General features: G+C 36.4%; 1 protein-coding gene across 1 annotated transcript in view; it reads left to right on the top strand.

Annotated features, from left to right (window-relative positions):
• Nucleotides 1–17356, top strand: part of RAB2A (RAB2A, member RAS oncogene family) — a 41377-nt gene extending 24021 nt beyond the window's left edge. Inside the window, exons 6-8 of the mRNA XM_060775373.2 lie at nt 1686–1797; nt 12215–12283; nt 16103–17356. Of these exons, the coding sequence (XP_060631356.1) occupies nt 1686–1797; nt 12215–12283; nt 16103–16198 (277 nt within the window). The 3' untranslated portion in view covers nt 16199–17356. The remainder of the gene's footprint in view (nt 1–1685; nt 1798–12214; nt 12284–16102) is intronic.
• Nucleotides 17357–21101: the final 3745 nt, after the last annotated feature.

Here is a 21101-nt window from a genome sequence, read left to right as displayed (position 1 = left end):
AATCTAATACTATTCTCAAATGCGCTAGACTCATTAAATTCAATGTGGCATATGTAGGTGCTAACTAAAATGTGCCATTCATTTCAGTAGGTCTATTGATTTTAGACCTAATATTGGATTTAGCTTTGTATGAATTACAGCATTAATATGGATATAAACATGTTATTCTTTTATACTTTTGGTTTATATGAATCACAGTAGTAACCTGGATATTAACTTTATATGAATTACAGTATTAATATGGATATTAATATTCTATTCTTCCACACTTTTGATCCATGTATTGTGAGTATTGACCAGTGGTCAAATTTCACTATAAGCGAACCAAAAATAGAATAGCATAGTCATAGTCGTACAGTCATGACTTTTAAGATATCTGTTAGATGTCTTTTGTTGGCAGCAATGTGAAGGGAAGCTTCACTAATTAAAAGGGGGAAGATTTAAATACAAAATAGAGATAAAGTTTCCTTGTTAGTATTTTTGATATTCTTTCATGTGTCAAACAGTATAATTTTGGAGAAGAGTCTTTTAATAGGTATATGTAATGTATTCATATGATGTTTCCAAAAAGGTTATTCTGTCATAAATTATCAGTGAATTAATGTGATAGCATTATCATCGTCATCAGGATTTTTACTGTATCTTGTTTTAATCTTGTTGCCTTTGGTCCAACATCAAGAGAAAGGCAAGCTAAAAATTAAATAAATTTAAAAAATGGTTGCTAGCAAAAGCAGTGTTCTAAGGTTGCTGATATCAAGAACCTCTGCACAACCTCTGTCTGCATGTTCTTTTATTTTTGTATGCCGTTGTAGATACAGAGGATTTCCATTTATATGGAATTGATCTTTGTCCATAAGTCAGTGACCAAAGTCTGTAGTGGGGTGGCTTTATATTAAAATGCACTCAAACTATACATTTCCTAGTTATAGCTTTTAAAATACTGTTCAAGTAATGTATATGCATACTTATTCTAAAAATTAAGAATGTCCTATCTGTAGAAGTAGAAAAGTTCATGGATATATGATAGCTGGGACTATGCTGTCTATGAAAAGTAGCCAAAACTTAGTTTTTCTGTAATACATTGGTAATAAATGGGGATTTTATGATGTGATAAGGCACTTCTGTTTGACAGTAACAATGATTATTCCCAATGGAAAACTTTTTGAAATAGTTATTTTCACTCCCTCAGCCTCTCCCAACTCTGGCATGAGTTATTAATCAATTCTGATAAGTAGTTTCTTCTTAATAAGTAAAGATGATAAGCATATTCAAACCTACTAAATTGCTTTGGAAAATGCAACATTACCTGAGGTATGCTAGGGTAATGTTTATTTATTTATTTCTATCATGCTTTTCTCCCGAGTCGGGACTCAAAGCAGTGAACAACATGAAAAAAAAAGTAGGAAAACATAACATACAATAAAAATGAACAGCACTATCATAATCATATCAAATAAAGGAATTTTAAATACACAACATCAACATAATTGACAACTAGAACAAACATAGTTAAACAACAATAGATTAAAACCCCATCTCAAATCAATTCATTTAGTCTGTGGTCAGGTTTATTGCCAGAGGTCCATTACAATTCAAACATTACACACTATAAATCTGGCATATTATCTTCTCCAAAAATATTTTCTTAGACAAAAAATAATATTAAATAATTTTTGTTGTCTTAGTGATCTAGAGTCTAGAAGAGAAGTGAAAAAAGAAGAAGGCGAAGCGTTTGCTCGAGAACATGGACTTATATTTATGGAGACCTCTGCAAAAACCGCTTCCAATGTAGAAGAGGTAATTTGGTTGGAATTCCTTATCTGTTACTACATACTGATGATAGTTTAGGTGATAAATTATATTAAGACATATTTTGAGATCAAACAGGTTTTTTTTCTAGAATTACTACCAGACATATTGAAATCCAGCGAAAAGCCGTTGGATGAAATCTAGTGTTGTTTGTCTAGCAATAGAATAGTGCCTATCTTTACTTGCTTCTGTGTCCACGCTCTCAAAATCTGATTTGGAGGATTGGGGATTATCCAGAACAGATTTTCGGAGTATGTGCAAGGTGGAAGGTTGGGTACAGGAAAGATTACGGTTCATAAAGAAAGCCAGCCCACCTGACAAGAGTTTTCAACCGCTGGAGTCTTGATCTGATCCCAACGCCATAGAGTTAAGTTCTCTGTTTCTTTCTTTGCCAACTTTTAATTTAGTAAATCCATCTTGCATCTCAAATATTTGAGGTTTTAGAAAGGGAATGCTTATTACAGCTTCATTAAATTATGTTAACTAAATATAATTATTCTACTTAGCAAGAAAACTGCATGTCGTCCAAGAAAGATTATCTGATCTATTAGAATGCATAGGTCAGTGAAAAGTGCACTTAGTAGTTAAGACTGTTGGTTGTTAGTTCTCCTTCAATTTAATAGCAGAGCAAAAATGTAATAAGCAATGACAACTTGATTAATTAACCAAGAAAAATAAGATTTTTTTTTAAAAAAGAGTCTATTTAATTTCAGTACAGACACTTGTAAAATAGTTCATTTCTTAGATCACTTTCTCAGAGGAAATGGAAGAAATGCTGGTGCCCGAATAATAAACGGCTTCAGAAAAGAACTACGTGTGATATTGATGACAGCCGTGGCTCACACTGCTTCCAGGGGGGAGATACTAAATCAGGAATGTCAGGCTCAAATGGATGGCAGAGCCAAACTATCTGGAGAACAGCTAAGGGCCACGCTCACATGTTAAAGTTAATTTTTACCTTAGTTTGCTGCCAAAATACAATCACATTTTGAAATATTAGAAATTTCCTGAAGCTTCTTTCTCCATGTAACATAAGAACACATTGAGCAATGTCTGGTAACACAGGCCAGAATAAAATTATAGATAGTTTGTTAATGAGAAAGTGCATACAGGATGGCTAAGTATATGTGAGGGGATAGGATTCCCATGTGACTCCTGTTCCAAATGTCTTTAGATGACTAGATACCTCCAAGGATGTTTGTATGTGTTTAGCATGGGTTGGAATGGCGAAATATAGTTGACACATTAGTCTGTATTGATTGAAAAATCCTGTTTTATCAAGATTCCAGATGATAGAGATTTTGTAAACAGATTTTTGTGCTCTGTGTATGGAGATTTGGGCATTCCATGTGGTACCAGACTATAAGGCTTTTTAATGTGGGGCTCACTTCCTCAAGCCTTTTAAATCTTGCATTTTAGCCTATATACCCGTATAGAATGAGGAAAAGGGAGGCTGAATGGGATCAGAGAAGGGGAGAGAAAGGATTAGTAAAAGGCATGTAATAATAAGAAACACATTAAGAAGAAAATAAAAAGTTTTAGCATATTAGAAGCTTTATTCTTCATTATCAGATAACTAGTTGGTGTTGATGTTACATTTCATTGAATAAACATATTGCTGCTTTCACTGTGTTCTGGTCTAGGTGGGTTCTATGGACTGGATAGTATATTTCTTAATGTCTTCAACCTGATAGATACACAGGGTGTATGAAAACTGTTTTTTCCATTGTCAATATATAATTGAAATAGTAAATACCCTGTATAGATTAGAATGCACTGATCTTAAAGGCTGCACTGATCTTTCCTGTTACTCAACATCAGTTGTTAGTTTGGAGTACTATTATTAAAATTAATTACTGTAATTAATTCCTGTTTTTAAGTCTCACATTTTCACACACTTTCCACAAACTTTAGGCTTCTAAACTTTACCATATTAATTCATTCTTCCTACAAATAAACAATATTATTGTCACACTGTAATCTTGTAATATTAAACTAAAGACCTTTCTAATAGAAAGATCTTTGCCTGAATCTCTTGTGGAAGGGAGTTCCACAATTTGTGAACAGCCAATGAGAAAGTTATCTCTAGTGTTCTGACCAAACCGCTCTGAGTCGCCTACGGGCTGAGAGAGAGTGGTATACAAATAAAGTAAATAAATAAATAAATATGCCTAGGACATGATAATTTACATGTCCTAAGCATGAGAATAAATTCACAAAGGGCTTTGTTCTGTATGCATACAGCCTTGGACTCTGGTATTCTCAGAGGACTTGAATAGATTACCTTGGTTTCCCAACACCAACCAGCTAGGGCAGTGATTCCCAAACTCTGATTCTCCGGGTGTTTTGGACTTCAGCCCCTACAATCTCTGACGTTGACCAAAGTGGCTGAGGCTTCTGGGGGCTCCAAAACACCTGGAGGACCAAAATGTGGAAATCACTGAGTTAGGGACTGGAGGATAAGTAGTCATTGCTATCAGTAGCTCCTATATGATGCTGGTAGGTTACAGAGGTTTTGCTGCAACACCAAACTTCTGGTGTTGGGGGGAAAGGTGTCTTGTGCTATCCCAGGAAAACCTGTGTCACAGATAAAGAATATCTGATCTTGAAATTCAGTTAGAATTTTAGATTATTGTCATTATTATTTTGTGGATAATGCAGAGATGCAATCTATAATCCCACCTAGAAATGACTAGTCATCACAAGTAGTAGCCTCATTATCATTGACATCTCTCCCTCCAACACTGCGAAATCAGAATTAAACATGGCTTGAATCCAATCAAACATTTTTGGCATTGATATGGTTCCACAAATACCCTCAAGTTGCTTGACATCTAGGTTTGGATACACAATATGTTTAGTGGATTATAAATATTTTCTTTAAAAATGTAATTCTTTTTGGTTACCATATTACAATGTGAGCCTACGTTAACAAGGATAAATCACAACCACCAGGTGGCAGCATTTTACATGACAAGAACATTTAGGAATCTGAATGTTTGAGCATTGTGGGAATGAAAGTTGTTACTATTTTGTTGTGGCATAGTTCAGTAGGTACCTAAATTTTGGTCATCTGTGTGTCTTACATTTCAGCTCCCAGAATCCTTAGCCAGCTTAGATAGTGTTTCTAGGATTATGGGAGCTGAAGTCTATAGCATATGGAAGACCAATTTGATGTAGCAGATGTTCAGTTATTGTTTTTAAGATTTGTTGCCTGGACAAATAAATTCTCCACATGTTCTGTTTTCTTGTTGAAAATGTACATATAAGTGTTCTCACCATATATTTTAAGTAACCATTTGAAGATTATCTGCCATGTACTGCATTTGCAAAGTTTTTTGAGCAAAGCCTCATTCTGAATCTTGATTCCAAGAAAGAAAAAATACTAACATATAAAACTATTGTATTGCATCAGATTACTGCCTGTGTAGACTACTATGTATCTACTCTTTCTGGCAGTAGACCAATATTTCTGAATAAGGTCTTTCTCAACCCTACTGGCTATTTAAAAAAACAAACAAACTGGAAATGCTGGGGTTAAATGCATGCAAAGCAAACTCTACCACTGAGCTATGCTCCCTCCAAAAGAAGATGGCATTATTTCTCTGGTATGATGTCAGTTGTCAGAAACCCTGATCGTTATTGCAAGATAAGGTACGTTGTGGCTGATAGAAATATGAATAGATTCTTCAATAAGCTTGATGAAGGGTTAAAGTATTTTATTTTAGTAAAATACTTTGCAAAGTAAAACTTGAATTAAAGTTTTTTTTATCTAACACAAACATTTATCTCTTCAATTGCATAATAAATCCAATATGGATAAAGATACTTACTGATGCTGTCAGGCAAAAATATATCCATAAATGCCATTTAAGTTCATATGTTTCCTAGCTCCTTCAGATTAATAGGGAATTATAGTTTAAACACATGCTTATATGAAGTCGTAATGTAATAGGCATATTCTGATTGGGTGCTTATAAGCATGGTTATTTATTTATTGTTAATAAATAATGTATTAAATCTATAATTTATTAAATAATACATATTAAATAATGCATGCATTAAAATTCTGTATGCCAGCATTTTTACTGAAATCTACAAGTAGGTAAATATCATAGGGCCATAGCTCAGTGTTTGGCATGGAGAAGGTCCTACGTTTAATCCCTAGAATCTCCAAATTGAACTAAGAAAGAATCTCATCTGAAAACCTGGATAACTATTGTTAGTAAAGGGATCCCCAAACTTTTTAAGCAGAGGGCCAGTTCACAGATCCTCAGGCTGTTGGGAGCCAGGCTATAGCTTGAAAAAAAATGGAACAAATCCCTATGCACAGTGCATATATTTTATTTGTAGTGCAAAAAAAAAAAAACCCCAAGAAAGAACAATACAATATTTTAAATGAAGAACAATTTTAACCAACATAAGCTCACCAGTAATGGGAACTGTGAGTCTACTTTTGGCTGATGAGATAGTCAAGTTAATTAGGATTGTTGTTGTTGTGTGCCTTCAAGTTGTTTCAGACTCAGGGTGATCTTAAGTCTAAAGTTTAGGGAGGGTAAATGACTTTGGAGGGATGCTTCCAGCCTTTGGAGGGACGCTTCCAGCCTGCATCAATAGGAGCATAGTGTCTAGATCTAGGGAAGTAATGCTACCCTTTTATTCTGCCTTGGTTAGACCACACCTGGAATATTGTGTCCAGTTCTGGGCATCACAATTGAAGAGAGATATTGACAAGCTGGAATGTGTCCAGAGGAGGGTGACTAAAATGATCAAGGGTCTGGAGAACAAGCCCTATGAGGAGCGGCTTAAAGAGCTGGGCATGTTTATTCTGAAGAAGAGAAGGCTGAGAGGAGATATGATAGCCATGTATAAATATATGAGAGGAAGTCACAGGGAGGAAGGAGCAAGCTTGTTTTCTGCTTCCCTGGAGACTAGGATGCAGAACAATGGCTTCAAACTACAAGAAAGGAGATTCCATCTGAAAATGAGGAAGAAGTTGCTGACTGTGACAGCCGTTCAGCAGTGGAACTCTGCCCCGGAGTGTGGTGGAGGCTCCTTCTTTGGAAGTAATATTCATGCTTCTTGGCAGGGGGTTGGACTGGATGGCCCATGAGGTCTCTTCCAACTCTATGATTCTATGATCCTATGATTCTATTATTTGGGCCCTTGTACTTAAGTACCAACACAATAAAACAAAACTTTATAATAATGTTACTTCAAGAAACTGTTAAAGGCTATGATACTCATTCTTATTAGGGCTAATAAAAATGGATTTGTTTTTCTAGTTTACATAACCCTGAATCCAACTTAGTATTTATGTCGAAAAGAGCTTTTCCCTGTTGTAGAAAAAAGTAAATGTCATTCTAGGTCAAGGCTGGAAACTTGAGATATGGGGTAGAGATGGTTTTTGCCATCAGCTGCAAGTGTATTACTTGTTTTTCAACTCAGTTTCAGCCAGTTTTCCATGTTCGGAGGAGAACTGAGTAAAACCAGTATTCTAGGAAGACCTTTTTGAATTTGTGGTGATTTTTTAACCCATTTTTTTAAAAAAAGGAATATGTGTGGGTAGGGTCTGTAGGCTTTGATGGTTAAGGAGAGCTGCAAAAAGAGATTGGAGGCAGCATGCACCCATTGGCCCCACTTTACCCACCTATGTTTTAGATCCTGCCTTAAGGTCTTCATTTCCTAAACTAATACTATTGAATACTTGTTTAATTCAGTGGTCCTCAATCTGTCTGGTGTGGCATGGATATTTGTGTTATAGTAATCTATCTGCATAGTTTCTTGTAAACTCACTGTAAGTCAGCAGTTGATGGATCATAAATTGGTGCTGGTCAACAAACACTGACCTACATTATATTTAAGCTAGATTTGAAATAAATAATTTGCAGGCCAGCTCCCATACAAATTGGAACATGGCCTCTAAATATCAAATAATGTATTTATCTGCTTGCCATAACACACCCTGAATACCATTTTGCATTTAATATAGATCACAGTAACTAACCCCTTAAGAAATTGCTAAAGTGTAAAATTATGAATGTTATAATAAAAGTTTTTAGATACTGTAGTATACTATACTATTAAACTAATTGGTATCAGACTTGCACACATACATACACATATGTACATAAATGCATACATATGTATGCACACATACATACACCACTGCATGTGTGTGTATAGAGGAGATCATTTTTGAAGACTGCAAATCAATTCAAAGTTGGCTAAAAGCCAATTTCTGAGCTCCAGTGCACATTTAAAAAAACCCTACTCACTTCCTAAGTGCCTTGTGAATCTGCAATGATTAATTCTTCTCATTATTTTGCTGCAAATTCTCATGACCCTCTGTGATGATTCGATCACCCACTTAGAGTTTATGCATATTCATATCTTTCCACTCATGGCTGCAGTTGTTCAAGTCTCCTTCACTGTCTGTGGTATGCACTTGGTGCAGTAATTGAGCTGCAGTAGATTGATTACTCTAGGGAGCTGTAAGGCCTTTAAAGGTGAAAACATATCAGTCCTGTTAATTAGGAAACAAAGCTCTGGTGGCAAGTTCAGCAGTCAAATGCTTCTAGTCTAGAAATTAGGAAAGGTATGATTTGTTCCCCTCCATGAACCCTGTTTACTTTTTAATATTTGAATTAGATTTGTGGCCAGGCATGGGAAATGTGAGGAGATGATAGCTGTGTTTGTATGAAAGTAAAAACCTTGGCATGACAGGAGAAACTGATTTGTAATCCTGGCTGCCCTACTGTCATCAAAATCTTATGTGACCTATTTTTTCCAAGTTTCTCCAGTAATGTGAAATGGAAGAACACTGCCAGTTTATTTGTAAAACATTAATTGGTTTGTATCATAGTACTGTTCATAATTTGCTGTGTGTATTTCCTGTATACATTAAAACATGGGCGATATGTCTTAAGAGGACAACATTCTGTCATTCTCAAGGTCACTGATGATTTTGTTAGAAATTCTGAAAGCTTTTCCATGCTGAGGTAAATATTTATTTAAAGAAGAAACTAGAGTTTTTCATTGAAGGTAATTCCCTTGTCATATTGTTTCCTTTGGAATCAAAACTAAAACTAATTTAGCAGACATTGTCAGAAGATTGAAACTGTATAGTAATAAGATGCAGAACCCTGTGTGTTTGGGAATAGTAGATTAGCAACATTTGAAACACCATCGGTGTTGCTGGTTTAATTCATTGGGGAACATACAAACAGATCCACTCGTCTGTTTTAAGTAGTAACATGTGACTTATTAGTTTTGACTAGTCTGTATGTATGTATGTATTTATTTATTTGCATTATTTATACCCCACCTTTCTCTACCCCAGGGAGGACTCAATGTGGTTTGCAAATGGCACCTACACAGTGCCTCAAAACATACAAAATTCACCTAAAATGATTTGGATTAAAATTACAACATCAACATGATTATAATACATTCAAGGTTAAAACACGCCATCCAGAGTTCAAGTTATAAAGCCATTCCATGATCAATTGCACATAATTCCACATTAAAATTACTGCACTGCCCTATTTTTTTGAAAGCCTGCTCCCAAAGCCAGGTTTTGATTCTCTTCCTGAAGGCTAATAGGAAGGGGGCTGATCTGATGTTGCTAAGGAGGGAGTTCCACAACCAAGGGGCCACCACTGAGAAGGCCCTGTACCAGCTGTGCTTTCGCGGAAGGTGGGATCAAGAGCAGGGCCTCCCCAGACAATCTTAGTCTCTGAACTTATCTGTATGATATCATAAAACAGAACAAAAGATTCAGATCTCGTGAAGATTTAGGAAAGGAAAGTGATACGGTCAAGAAAAAATTCTTTTCATTGGAGTGAGGCTTCTCCCTAAAATGCTATAAACTTTATAATTTCTCCATCCCTCAATCTTTTTTTTTTTTTTGGGGGGGGGGGCAAAGTGTGGAGGGAAACCTTTGGGGAATGTCTCTCCCCAGGGATGGGGTGAATTTTTTGCTGCTAGGCATGCACTGGGGAAGCATGGCAGGAGTATAGAGGAATGGTTGCTGGCTGGTCCTTTTTTAGCTTAGCTATAGAGAATCAGGTAGCAGGTGGGAATAACAACGTACCCAAGTCCAGCAGAGCTGTTCTCACTAAACTATGGGTTAAATCAACAGATTGTCTGATCTAACAAAGCTGTATAATGCATTTGAAGTGTTGAGAAAGGGAGAGTATATATCTGTTCTTTCTGAAAATAGCTCATATCATGGAAAAGGGCAATTTTTCTAATCTCATGGGATCCACCCGTAATATTTGATGGTATACTGTCTATAAGTTGAAAGGTATTTGAGGAAACTAAGAAGGACAATAGCATCTGCCTCTGCAGGTGCTGAGGGTCTGCATATGTAGATATAGGCTTGCATCCTGTTGGTGACATACATCAATATGAGTTCCCTTAAATCAACAGTTGTGCTTCATTGTCTCTTTGTACTATATTAGTTTAGTTTGTAGTTAAACAACTGGAGTTCTGTATCTACAGTATATAAATAAAAATGTAATGTTCATTTGTGGGATTAACATAACTCAAAAACCAACAACAAACAACAAAACTTTATTTATATACTGCCCTATCTCCCCAAGGGGACTCAGAGCGGTTTCCAAGTAACATAATCAATACATACAAAGAAAACAGCAGAAACATAAAATTAACAAGACAATAAAAGTATTAAAAACCACAATAGCACATATATTTAAAATAATCCTGCCTGTTCAAGGCAGTTTAAAAGGCCGGGCCGGGATAGTGCAATTTTAGAGGGCCCGGGGAAATTAGGTAGAGTCTATGGCTGTACATTTCCAGGGCCTAATAGAAGAACCACTGGATGAATTGACACCAAATTTGGACACGATACACTTATTAGGCCAATGAGTGACTATTGCTCATAAAAACACTGAAAAACACAGCAAAAGAGACCTAAAAAGCCAAAAAACAAAAAATACATTACAACGCATGCGCAAAACCATATATATATATATATACACACATACACACACACACAAACACACGTATATACACAAATATATACATGCACATATATACATACAAAGACTAGGCCAGAGCAATGTGTGGCAGGGAACGGCTAGTATATAATAGTTGCATTAGCATTTGCAACTATGAAACCATTGCAGATTGAAGAGTAGCCACCTGATATGTAATTTCTTTTCATTATCTCTTTTCAGTCTGTGTTTGCCATTGTGCAATGAGAGTATGGATTGCCATGGTTTCAGATATGTAGTCAGTTGTGTAACATTGCAATTCACAGTAGGAGTGGCATATTGTAGCTGCACTATAACTCCACAGTTAAATTTATGCTTTGCCACTCCAGTGTAAGATTTTGCCCAGACATTGTAAAAAACGGTCTCCTTTTTATGTCATGCTGTATTTATGCAAAATATACATAAATTATAATTGATCTTAGGGAGTGGAGATCCTACATGTAGACCCAGTTTTTGTAAGGGGTCGTGTCAAAATAATGACAATAGGCTGCCAAAATTGACCATTCCTAGCCTGGTTACTCTTGTCTGTCCAATTAATTAGGGAATTTTTCAGTTCTACTATTAATGAGCACATTTCTTCGACCCAACTCTAAAAACATAAAACATTGAAGAGCTTTGGGTTTGCTTTACAAAATAACAGAACTGTTTGTGTGAACCAATTTTTGAACACAACTGCAGTTGAACACTTGTGCTCTCTTAGCACTTGTGGAAGATTTTAGTTAGAAATTCTTTTTAAAACCAATGTTGTCAAAAGTTCTTTGATTTAAGAGTTTATTTAGGGTTACTATATGTCAGTAGGCAAATTGAAGGCACATGCACACATTGTGGGAAAGGTGAAGGCAACAAAATCATACAATGGTTCCATACATATGATTTGGATTAGATACATTTTACTTGCTTGAATAAAATCTTAGAGTTGAAACCATATGCACTTTCATGCAAAACCAATCATGGAACACATCTTTAGAGTCCTAATTGCAAGGTTCCAGGAAGAACTCTCTACTGAGATTATGCTTTTTCTATGTGTGGAAATATAAAACCTATAAAAGCCAGGACCTTTGGTAGAAACAAACTATTTTATCCAGTGGTGAAAGTAGCCCATCTCTAATAGAAGTGATACAGTTAACCAACCAGAACATGATTTAGAGGTTATTGTGACCTCTTTAATGACTCTTGACTTAGCATTAGAAGAAGATTGGCCAGCTTCAGGTCACTGAAGCATCATTTAAATGGAAGATTAATCTCAGAATGTCTGTTGGGGAATAAAAGGCAGCATACCTTTGTGGGTTTCCAGGTGAACAGTCTAATTACAGACATTCTAGGGGTTAGTCTTATCCTCCCCATAATAAAGGATTCTTCTTACACATTTCAATTTACTTTTTCAGGCATTTATTAATACAGCAAAGGAAATCTATGAAAAAATACAGGAAGGGGTCTTTGACATTAACAATGAGGTAAGTTTTTGAAATGCTTTGAATACTATCTATAAGTTTAAAACACATTTACAAGAATTTAATATATAATCTCAAATCAGCTTTTGTACTAGGTTCACAACATTAAACGAAAGAAGTTCTGAGATCTTAGCTTTTATACACTACATTTTTATGTACTTAGTTATATTATGATTGAAAGGGACTGTGTTATTGGATGTTTCCATCCAACATAAAAGTCCCTAAAGAGAAATATGCTTATTCTCAGTGTGGTGTCAAGAGTTTTCAAAAGCAGGTTTTATTGGTGTAAACAGGCAGTGGTAACTTGTCTGCTATACAAGAACTATCTATTGTGGCAGGAAAATATTATTTGAAATAATTTGCATTAAAGTTTGTTCTATTCAAGATATACTTACAAGTAAACGCATAACATTAAACTCCTAAATAGCTAGGTTGTGTAAACAAGCCATACATGTTGAATAAGATCTTAAAGCAGATCCGGATAAACAGGTGTATACATTGGCCACTTCAGCATGTTCTTTCATTCATGAGAGTTGCATCAATATGTTGTTTCTGTGATGTGTCCTTTAAAATCTAATTGACCTATTTGATTGCAAACGACAGATTGCCATGAGTTTTTATAGTCAGGACATTGTCTTTTGTCTTTAGGTCACTGGTTCAAATTGAGCCTAAGTTTAGTAATTGGGAAGCTAGTGCTTGACATTCCAAAAACCACAGAGCTTGTTTCATGTGCCTTAACTTTTGAGCATATTTTTTCTTGAACACCAGTTTCTATGAGATAGAACAACTCCAATTGAAATAGGGTAGAGTTTCAAAAGTAATTTATGATAAGGTATAAGCACCCTCAGTTCAATTATTGTTGGACACATACAGAAATAAATAACTGCTCTTCTCCCTTTTGTTCTTACTGTGCCTCAGTTGTATTTTAAACATGCTGCTCAGAACAATTATTCTTTGTAGCAAGGAGCTTTTTGGAATTGGGCTCAGAAAAACGAAGAAGTGGGCCTTCAGTTACCTGCTGTGAAAAATTTGCTAGGCATTTGAGTAGAAAGTCAGAACTTAGAATTCTTGAATAAGAAGAGACCACAAGAACCATCCAGTGAAGGCACTGAATCAGTGCCTTGTTGCTGTAGTGGAATGCCTGAGAGGCAATAAGCTGAAACCTGATAAGATGCAGACTCTTTGGATTAGTGGTTCTTTGGTCTGAGAATTTCGTAAGCGAAACCTGCCTAGATTAGTTGTCACTTTCCTAAAGGAGCAAGTGTGTAGTGTGGAAGTATTCTTAGATCCATCTTTGTGACTGGAGACCCAGTAGTCCATGGTTCATAGAGGTTGGGGCCAACTCAGATTGGTCTGCCAATATGGCTTTCCTGGGCTGTGATGACTTGGCCACAATACTCCATGCACTGCTAACCTTCTGATTAGAACTGCAGTGCATTTCCTAAAAGTTTATTACACTGCAAAAACATTGCCTTTGCGGGACATCCAGCAGCACATTTTGCTATAGTTTTTCATAGAGTGTCAACCAATTCAACATAGATTGTGGCAGCCACAAAAACAAAGTTTCTGGATTATAACAACTACTTTCAGAGTAAGTACTGCACAATTAAACAGGAAATAACTCTTTCAAACCAGAAACAGAAAAAAAATCAAATTTTGTTACATAGTGTTATATGATATAAATCAGCAGTCCTCAAACTTTTTAAACATAGGGCTGGGTCACAGTCCCTCAGACTGTTGGAGAGCCGGATTATAATTTGGAAAAAAAAAACACATAAATTCCTATGCACACTGCACATATCTTATCTGTAGTGCAAAAGACACTTAAAACAATACAATAATTAAGATGAAGAACAATTTTAACAAATATAAACTTATTAGTATTTCAATTGGAAGTGTGGGCCTACTTTTGGCTGATGAGATAGGATTGTTGTTGTTGTGTCCTTTCAAGTCATTTCAGACTTAGGTTGATCCTGAGCGAGGGCCGGGTAAATGACCTTGGAGGGCCGCATCCGGCCCCCGGGCCTTAGTTTGAGGACCCCTGATATAAATGATCAAAAGCTCATTCATATTTTGTTCTCAACTTTCTTGAATAGCATATTTAGAGATAATGTTGTAGAATCACCTTATGACAGAAGTAATCAAATAAATATTACTATTCCAAGTGTATTTGAATAATAGTTTGAGGTGCATATAACATCTTTGAGGAGCTCTCTTAAAGTAAAGAGTGCAACTTCACAAGTGAGTTTCATACATTATGAACGGGCTATGTACTTAAAAGTTCCTCCAAAGAGAGCAGTGTTGGCTCGTGGCTTCCCTGTCAATGGAGCGGTTGCATCTGTTCTAGGTTTTAGCTCACACTTCATAGAACTTTACTCCTGGTTTTGGTTTGAACCCCAACTCCAAAATAGGTCCTACAGCTAGGATAACTCTTTAAAGTCTGTAGAAAGGCCCACAGAAGACTCCCTGCCTCACTGACATGGGAATAACCAGATACCATTATAAGATGAGTTCTTTGTAATCAGAAAGGTTCTAGGTTGCCCCTATGTACATTGAGCGTTTTGCTGCTGAGCTACTTTTTAAGGATGGGAAGAACTGCAGGCTTCTGGGTGCATTTAAATAAGAGATGGTTGTGCCTTCTCCAATCAATTGTGCTGCATTCCAAATGTAAGGCATCATAGAAAGAAGAATTATAGTGCTTTGCTTTGTTTAGAATGGCTCCTCCTAAGCTAGAGGAAGCTTGTGTAATAATGTTAAATGAGATGCTATTTAGTAAGCAATAGATAACATATATTGGACAGTAATCACGGTCTTTAAGAAAGCATGCTAGTATCTGTCTCGTTTCATACAGAATCTGACTGCTTTACTGTTCCTTATGGAGATTTGATTGCAGTGTGCTGTCAGGAGCCAACAGTGCATACTATTTACTTGGCTCAGAGCCAAATCTGGCTTCTTGATTCCTCAAGAAGTTGCTACCAGCCCAGAGGGGGCAAAACCAATGAGCCATAGGGCATGCTTTTTATTAAAGAGGAGTCAAAGAGCGAAAAGAAACCACATCAGCTGCTGTCAATACTAAGCTAATGCCAGAAACCCCAAGGCTACTACTGTTGCAGAACAACTGCCAAGCACTATAAATCTGAGATTTACTGTGACGCAAAGTTTCCTTAAGAGCTTAATTTCTGAAGCTACTGTATTACTTTTCTTAAAGTGCTGTATTTTAGGTAAAATCCACTTGAGGGAGTGAGGGTTAAGATATAAGTGTGAGTTTGATGAATGAAAGAACTACTCTGTGTGTGGTTCTTGGCAACTTGCCATGTCTTTGGGGATCATAGAAATTATTGATGACACAGAACACTTTGTATGCCCTCAGCCTGTACAGCTGACTCAACATAGGAAAAAAAGTGCAGTCAGGAAACGAAAATGCTTTGCTGTATGAGACCTGAACTTCATTGTATCTTGGTGGGAATAAGGGTTTATATATATATAAAAGATTTCTACATTTATGAAACATTTTGAACCACCTTCATGTTTAAGTATTGCCTGTACTAGTAGTATGCATACATTGTGTCAGTGATAGATTAGTAGATTCTGTCCTATAGAAATGATGAAAAATTGAAGTAATATAGCAAAATACCTGCTCTTTTACTTAATTGCTACCAGACAGTTTTTAATGGGATTTTCCCCCTACAGCTTGATTATCATGAAAATGAGACAACTAGTTTAGCTGTTCATAAATCAGAAATAGGTTAACTACTTTCAAATGTTGTAGCCTGTGGCTGTGTTTGAGAGTATTAATGTGCATTCAACTTTTTATTATTTCAGGCAAATGGCATAAAAATCGGCCCACAGCATGCTGCTACTAATGCAACACTTGCCGCCAATCAGGGAGGACAACAGGCTGGCGGAGGCTGCTGTTGAACCTATTTTTACTTCCTAGCTGTCTGATGGGGCCTACTAACTTGTTTCACCCTCCCCCGCTCAATTTCAACTACAACATGAATTATTGTAAGATGGCATCATGTTGCAGAAGACTTTATTCTTCGAATTCTTGTACAAGTTTGAATAAATGGTTAATGTTCACTTAAAGACAGGTTTTGGAGATTGTATTCATATCTATATTTCCATTTGATTTCTAAGTCAATTGATGTGATTATTTTTGTTAAATGTCGTCTTGTGCCCTTGCCTAAGAACCGTATTAAACACTACAAAGTCATCAGAGTATTTTAATCAGTTTGTGTAGTTAGGTTGCCCAACTACTGTGGTTACCTAATGTTTAATATTGTAGAACTGTCCTCAACCTTTGTCCATTTTCAAAGCTTTGAAGAAAAATGGAAGGACTCTTTAATTCTGTATTTATCATTTACTTTCTGTATATATAGTTTAATAACCTGCTTGGGTGTATTTGCCAAGCTATAATTCTTTAATGCATTTGCATACATTCTATACATTTAGAGCTTGGAAGTACAGAAGCATTATTAGAAATTGCTTAGATGCAGAATTTTAAACTTTATTGACATGTTAGCATGTTTGTCCTCTTGTCATTATCCTAGAGTCCAAAAAATGCTTTATGTATATTACCAGAAGCATATGCATTATCTATTTTAATGCCAAATGTTTGCTATTTGCTCACAAGTCCACAGCACCTCTTCAGAAATGGATTAGCTGTTTGCCTTAAATACATAGGTTAAATCATATTATAATGAATGAAAAATACAGGAAGCATTGAAACTCATAAAATGGCACATTATGAAGATGTTACTTTCTCAAAGGTTTTCTTTGCTTCTTCATTTCTAGGTATATTTTCATCAAGGACAGTTTTTCAACTTAGATGTACAGTGACTGTGTAAAATTGGTTTTTCTTTTTCTTTTTGGGTGACATGTAATCTTAGTATGGTAAGCATCTTGTCTGTTGTGAAGGGGGTGTAACAATAAAACTGCCAGACTGAATATCCTGAAAAATGGCCAAAATTGGAAATGCTTTAGTGCTCTACTCTACATCATGATTTTTTTCCATTTTTCCCATGCTTCTGATGAACTAGTTTACAGTACTGCAAAATAAACTCCTGTTTAACAATATATTCAAGTATAGAATATTAATGGGTACAACTAAAGTGAGAATGTTCTTTCATAAACTCAACACTTGTTGCTGAATTTCCAAAAATGCATTACTTCACATTCAAGTAAGGGGGTAGGCCTCATAAAGTAAGGACAGAGGATAATGTGCATAATTATTGCTGTAACTATAATTTGTTTTGGCGGGTATACAGTAAGAGAAGAGTTGATTTCTAAAGTTATTGATTGGTTGCATTAATATTTCTAATAGTACTCGATTCTCATATAATCTCACAGCTCTTCCAATATTGAGTGATGAGTATACTTTCATTTTGAGGTACACTAACTTATACAAAGAATTGACCTTGTTAGCTATGAAAAAAATGATTTCTTGAGAGGTATGCATGTATAAATATTTCTTCTTCGTGGTCTCTGAATCACACAAATTAAGTTATCTGAAGATATCAATTTGGTTTGATATCTTCATTTTTGCTTGTCATTGTTGGAACTATCTTCCCAGCTGGATCAGGTTTAGATATTCACCATTTCTCTGGGTGGTTTCTCCTTGGGTTTGGCACTCTTGTGTCACTGGACTCTCTTGGTTTATGACTCTTTGGTGTTCTGATTTAACGCACAGGTTGTTGTTTCGGAGTTATTCCAAATTATTCCAAGCTTTTGCAGATAAGTCAAATACGAGGCATGGCCAATAAATCAAGCAACATCTCTGGAAATGAACCTGCTTGGAGTAATTTGCCTGTGAAAGGGACAAACAGGAGAGAAGTAAAAAACTAATCCAAATGCAAAAGAGGGTTGCCTGCTAGTCCAGAAATCAGTGTTTTAGGTTTCTGAAGCAGAACACCAGAAACACCATGCCAAGAGTTGGAAATTAGACATCTGTTTCCAACAGGGAATGCAAGTTACAGCTTTTTCTTAAATTGGGTGTGGCTAGCTCTCCTCTTTTTGGATTTGGCAGATTCTTTAGAATTGGGAGTATAACCCATTGAGGTATCTCAATCAACTTCAGTTACAGAGTGCAAGTTGGCTTCTTGCACATATGACATGAAGTCCTTTGCTGACCAAATGCTCTTGTACAGCCCAATCACTCAATCTCCAGATTCAGAAAATGTAGAAATCCAAACCTGACATTCAGGACCCAGTGTATGCCATTTTGTACACAGGCAAACTTCTCCCACTTCTCTTCTACTTTGTCCATGTAGTGAAGAAGTCATGGTCAACTCTTCCTTCAATTTATTTTATTTTATTTTATTTGGAACATTTCTATACCGCCTTTCTCTGAAGAGCAAGGCAGTTTGCAGCAGAAATTACACATATATAAAAATAACCTTCAAATAAAAATCTATCAAATCAATGCCATCTGAATCACTGTATAAAAATTTAGTGACTAGCTCTGAATGTTTGTACATCATACCAAGCCATGTTCAATTACTGTGGATGCAACATACTGTAAAAGATGAAAATTCTATGCCAGTTCAACCTTTATCTTCCATAAAGATATTCCTTATAGGTTACAACTATTTGCCCAGCCTTCAAACTTGCTGGCAAGCAATCTCCTGTATAAGTGAGCACCTATGCTGCTTGGGCAATGGCTGTGCCAGAGACTTCTGTGGTGTGTACTTCTGCATACCATTTGTAGGGCTACTGCTACAGTCCCAGCCTATGACAGTATTTTTTACACTACAGAATGGACGCTAGGTCCCAAATAGAAAGTGCTGACTCTTCCCCCTGGTGTGGCATGACACCTTTCTCCTATGGTTAGTATGCTAGTCTCCCATATGTGCAAGTCAAAGAAACTGAAGAACAAGTTGAGTGGTCATCTAGGAACTCCTTTCCACCCCATGTTGTGTCCTGTCTGTCCTTAGCTCCTTGGCTGATACTTTAGCACCCAGAGAAATGAGGAATTAGGCAGGAAAAACATGACATGTGGGGAGTGGGCGAGTACTGCCAAAAAGCTCTGAGAGGCTCTGAATGATGCATTGTGTGGTTGAAGATAATCCTATTTGTGTGAGTTCGCAGATGAAATTTCAGAGAACCACAGTTACACATAAGCAACCTGTTCATGTGTGTATATATACAAACCATCTACCTACCTATTCTGTGTGAAGGTAGGAATTGTGACCCTCTAGATATTGCAAGGCTACATCTCTTAACAGCCCTGATTAATAAAGCTAAGAGTGAAGACTGTTAGGAGTTGTAGTCAAACAATATCTGGAGGGCCACATGACCCCCATACTACTGAACACAGCAAAAAATCGCCTTTCCTGGAAAAGGTTACAGGGCATTACACATTTCTGTGTTTTGTTTTGGTTTTTTTTTTATCATGGGGTTTAATCACTTGTAAAAGTTAAGTAATTTTGGCCTGAATATTTAAGTCTTGAGTGACAAGTTAAGTACAGGTCTAAATCTCTTTGAAATACTGTTGCCTGTTTTCTGATCCCACCATGGAGTTTAGCAATTAAGTGTGCATCATTTTTCTTCTAGTGATGTGTTTACAATAAGCCAGTAGTGAAGGTTGGTTGGGTTAAGGTATGTCTATTGCTCCAAAGTCACTCAGTGAGCTGTTACTGAGTGGGTTTTGAACTTCGGTCTCCTAAAGCGAACTCCTTGCTCATCTAAACCTCTGACTGGTACAGCAAACTAGCTCCCTGTCACTAACTTCAAAACCGGGAAAATGAGCAATAGTAAACTTTTTTTTAGTATTCCTAATCTTTGTAATTGTATGACAATATTACAATATCCCAATACTATCATTCTTAGCCTTGTGAAACACTTTGGTCTTAGTGCCATGTTGGGCTTTGTTTATATTGATTTCGTTTTAATGCTGCACTGTAGCTTCAACATTGGTATATACTGTATGTATATCTGTCGATGTGGACAAAGTGTCCATGTTGTGTACAGTACAGTACACGTGTGTGTACATACATATATACATGCATGTGCACACACACAGATTCTTCCACATTCACTGGGATTAGAGGACCAAGGCCCCACAAAAGTAGGAAAAACACCAAATAACATGCTCTTCTTTTTAACATGAGAAAACAGCCTTTTAGGGATGTACAGGTCCTCCAGCATGATTCTATGGTCAACTTCTAGTAGAACCCTGGTAGACTGAAAAACCTAGAAAGAATATTAGGCAGTAGGAAACCAGACCTTGAAACTGCTGGGCCATTAATTGTTAATCAAGGTGGCCTATTGAAACATTCACACCTACCTCGAACGGACAAGAGTTTTTTCTCCCACCCTGGACATTCCACAGATATAAAAACCCAATTTTCCAAGTTTCCAACAGACCGCACAACCTCTGAGGATGCATGCCATAGATGCAGGCGAAAAGTCAGGAGAGAATGCTCTGGAACATGGCCATACAGCCCTGAAAACTCACAACAACTCAATGATTTCGGCCATGAAATGTAAGCCTTCGACATACATTATTTAAATCAAATCCACAGAAGGCAATCCCACGAATGTGGATGACTGGCTGTACGTTTGTATATTCCATTCCATTGGCTACTTAAATTCTTCCTGTATGAAAGGTGAAATTACTTGAAATGTTAATAGATAAAGAAGGAAAAGAAAGTTATTTACACAGTTTACAATACATGTAATTTGGAGTCCTTAAAGCACAGTAATAATGCATAAATGGCTTAATATTTTGGAAGAAATGTGCGTATACCATAAAGAACATGAGAATCATATTTTCTCATGATAGAGCCAATAATTCACCTCTGTATTACAGATTTGTGCCTAA

The sequence above is a fragment of the Anolis sagrei genome, chromosome 4 (genome assembly GCF_037176765.1).
Source record: "Anolis sagrei isolate rAnoSag1 chromosome 4, rAnoSag1.mat, whole genome shotgun sequence".
Lineage (NCBI taxonomy): Eukaryota > Metazoa > Chordata > Lepidosauria > Squamata > Dactyloidae > Anolis > Anolis sagrei.
The sequence above is the reverse complement of the archived record's forward strand: the minus strand, read 5'-3'. Positions and strand labels throughout refer to the sequence as shown.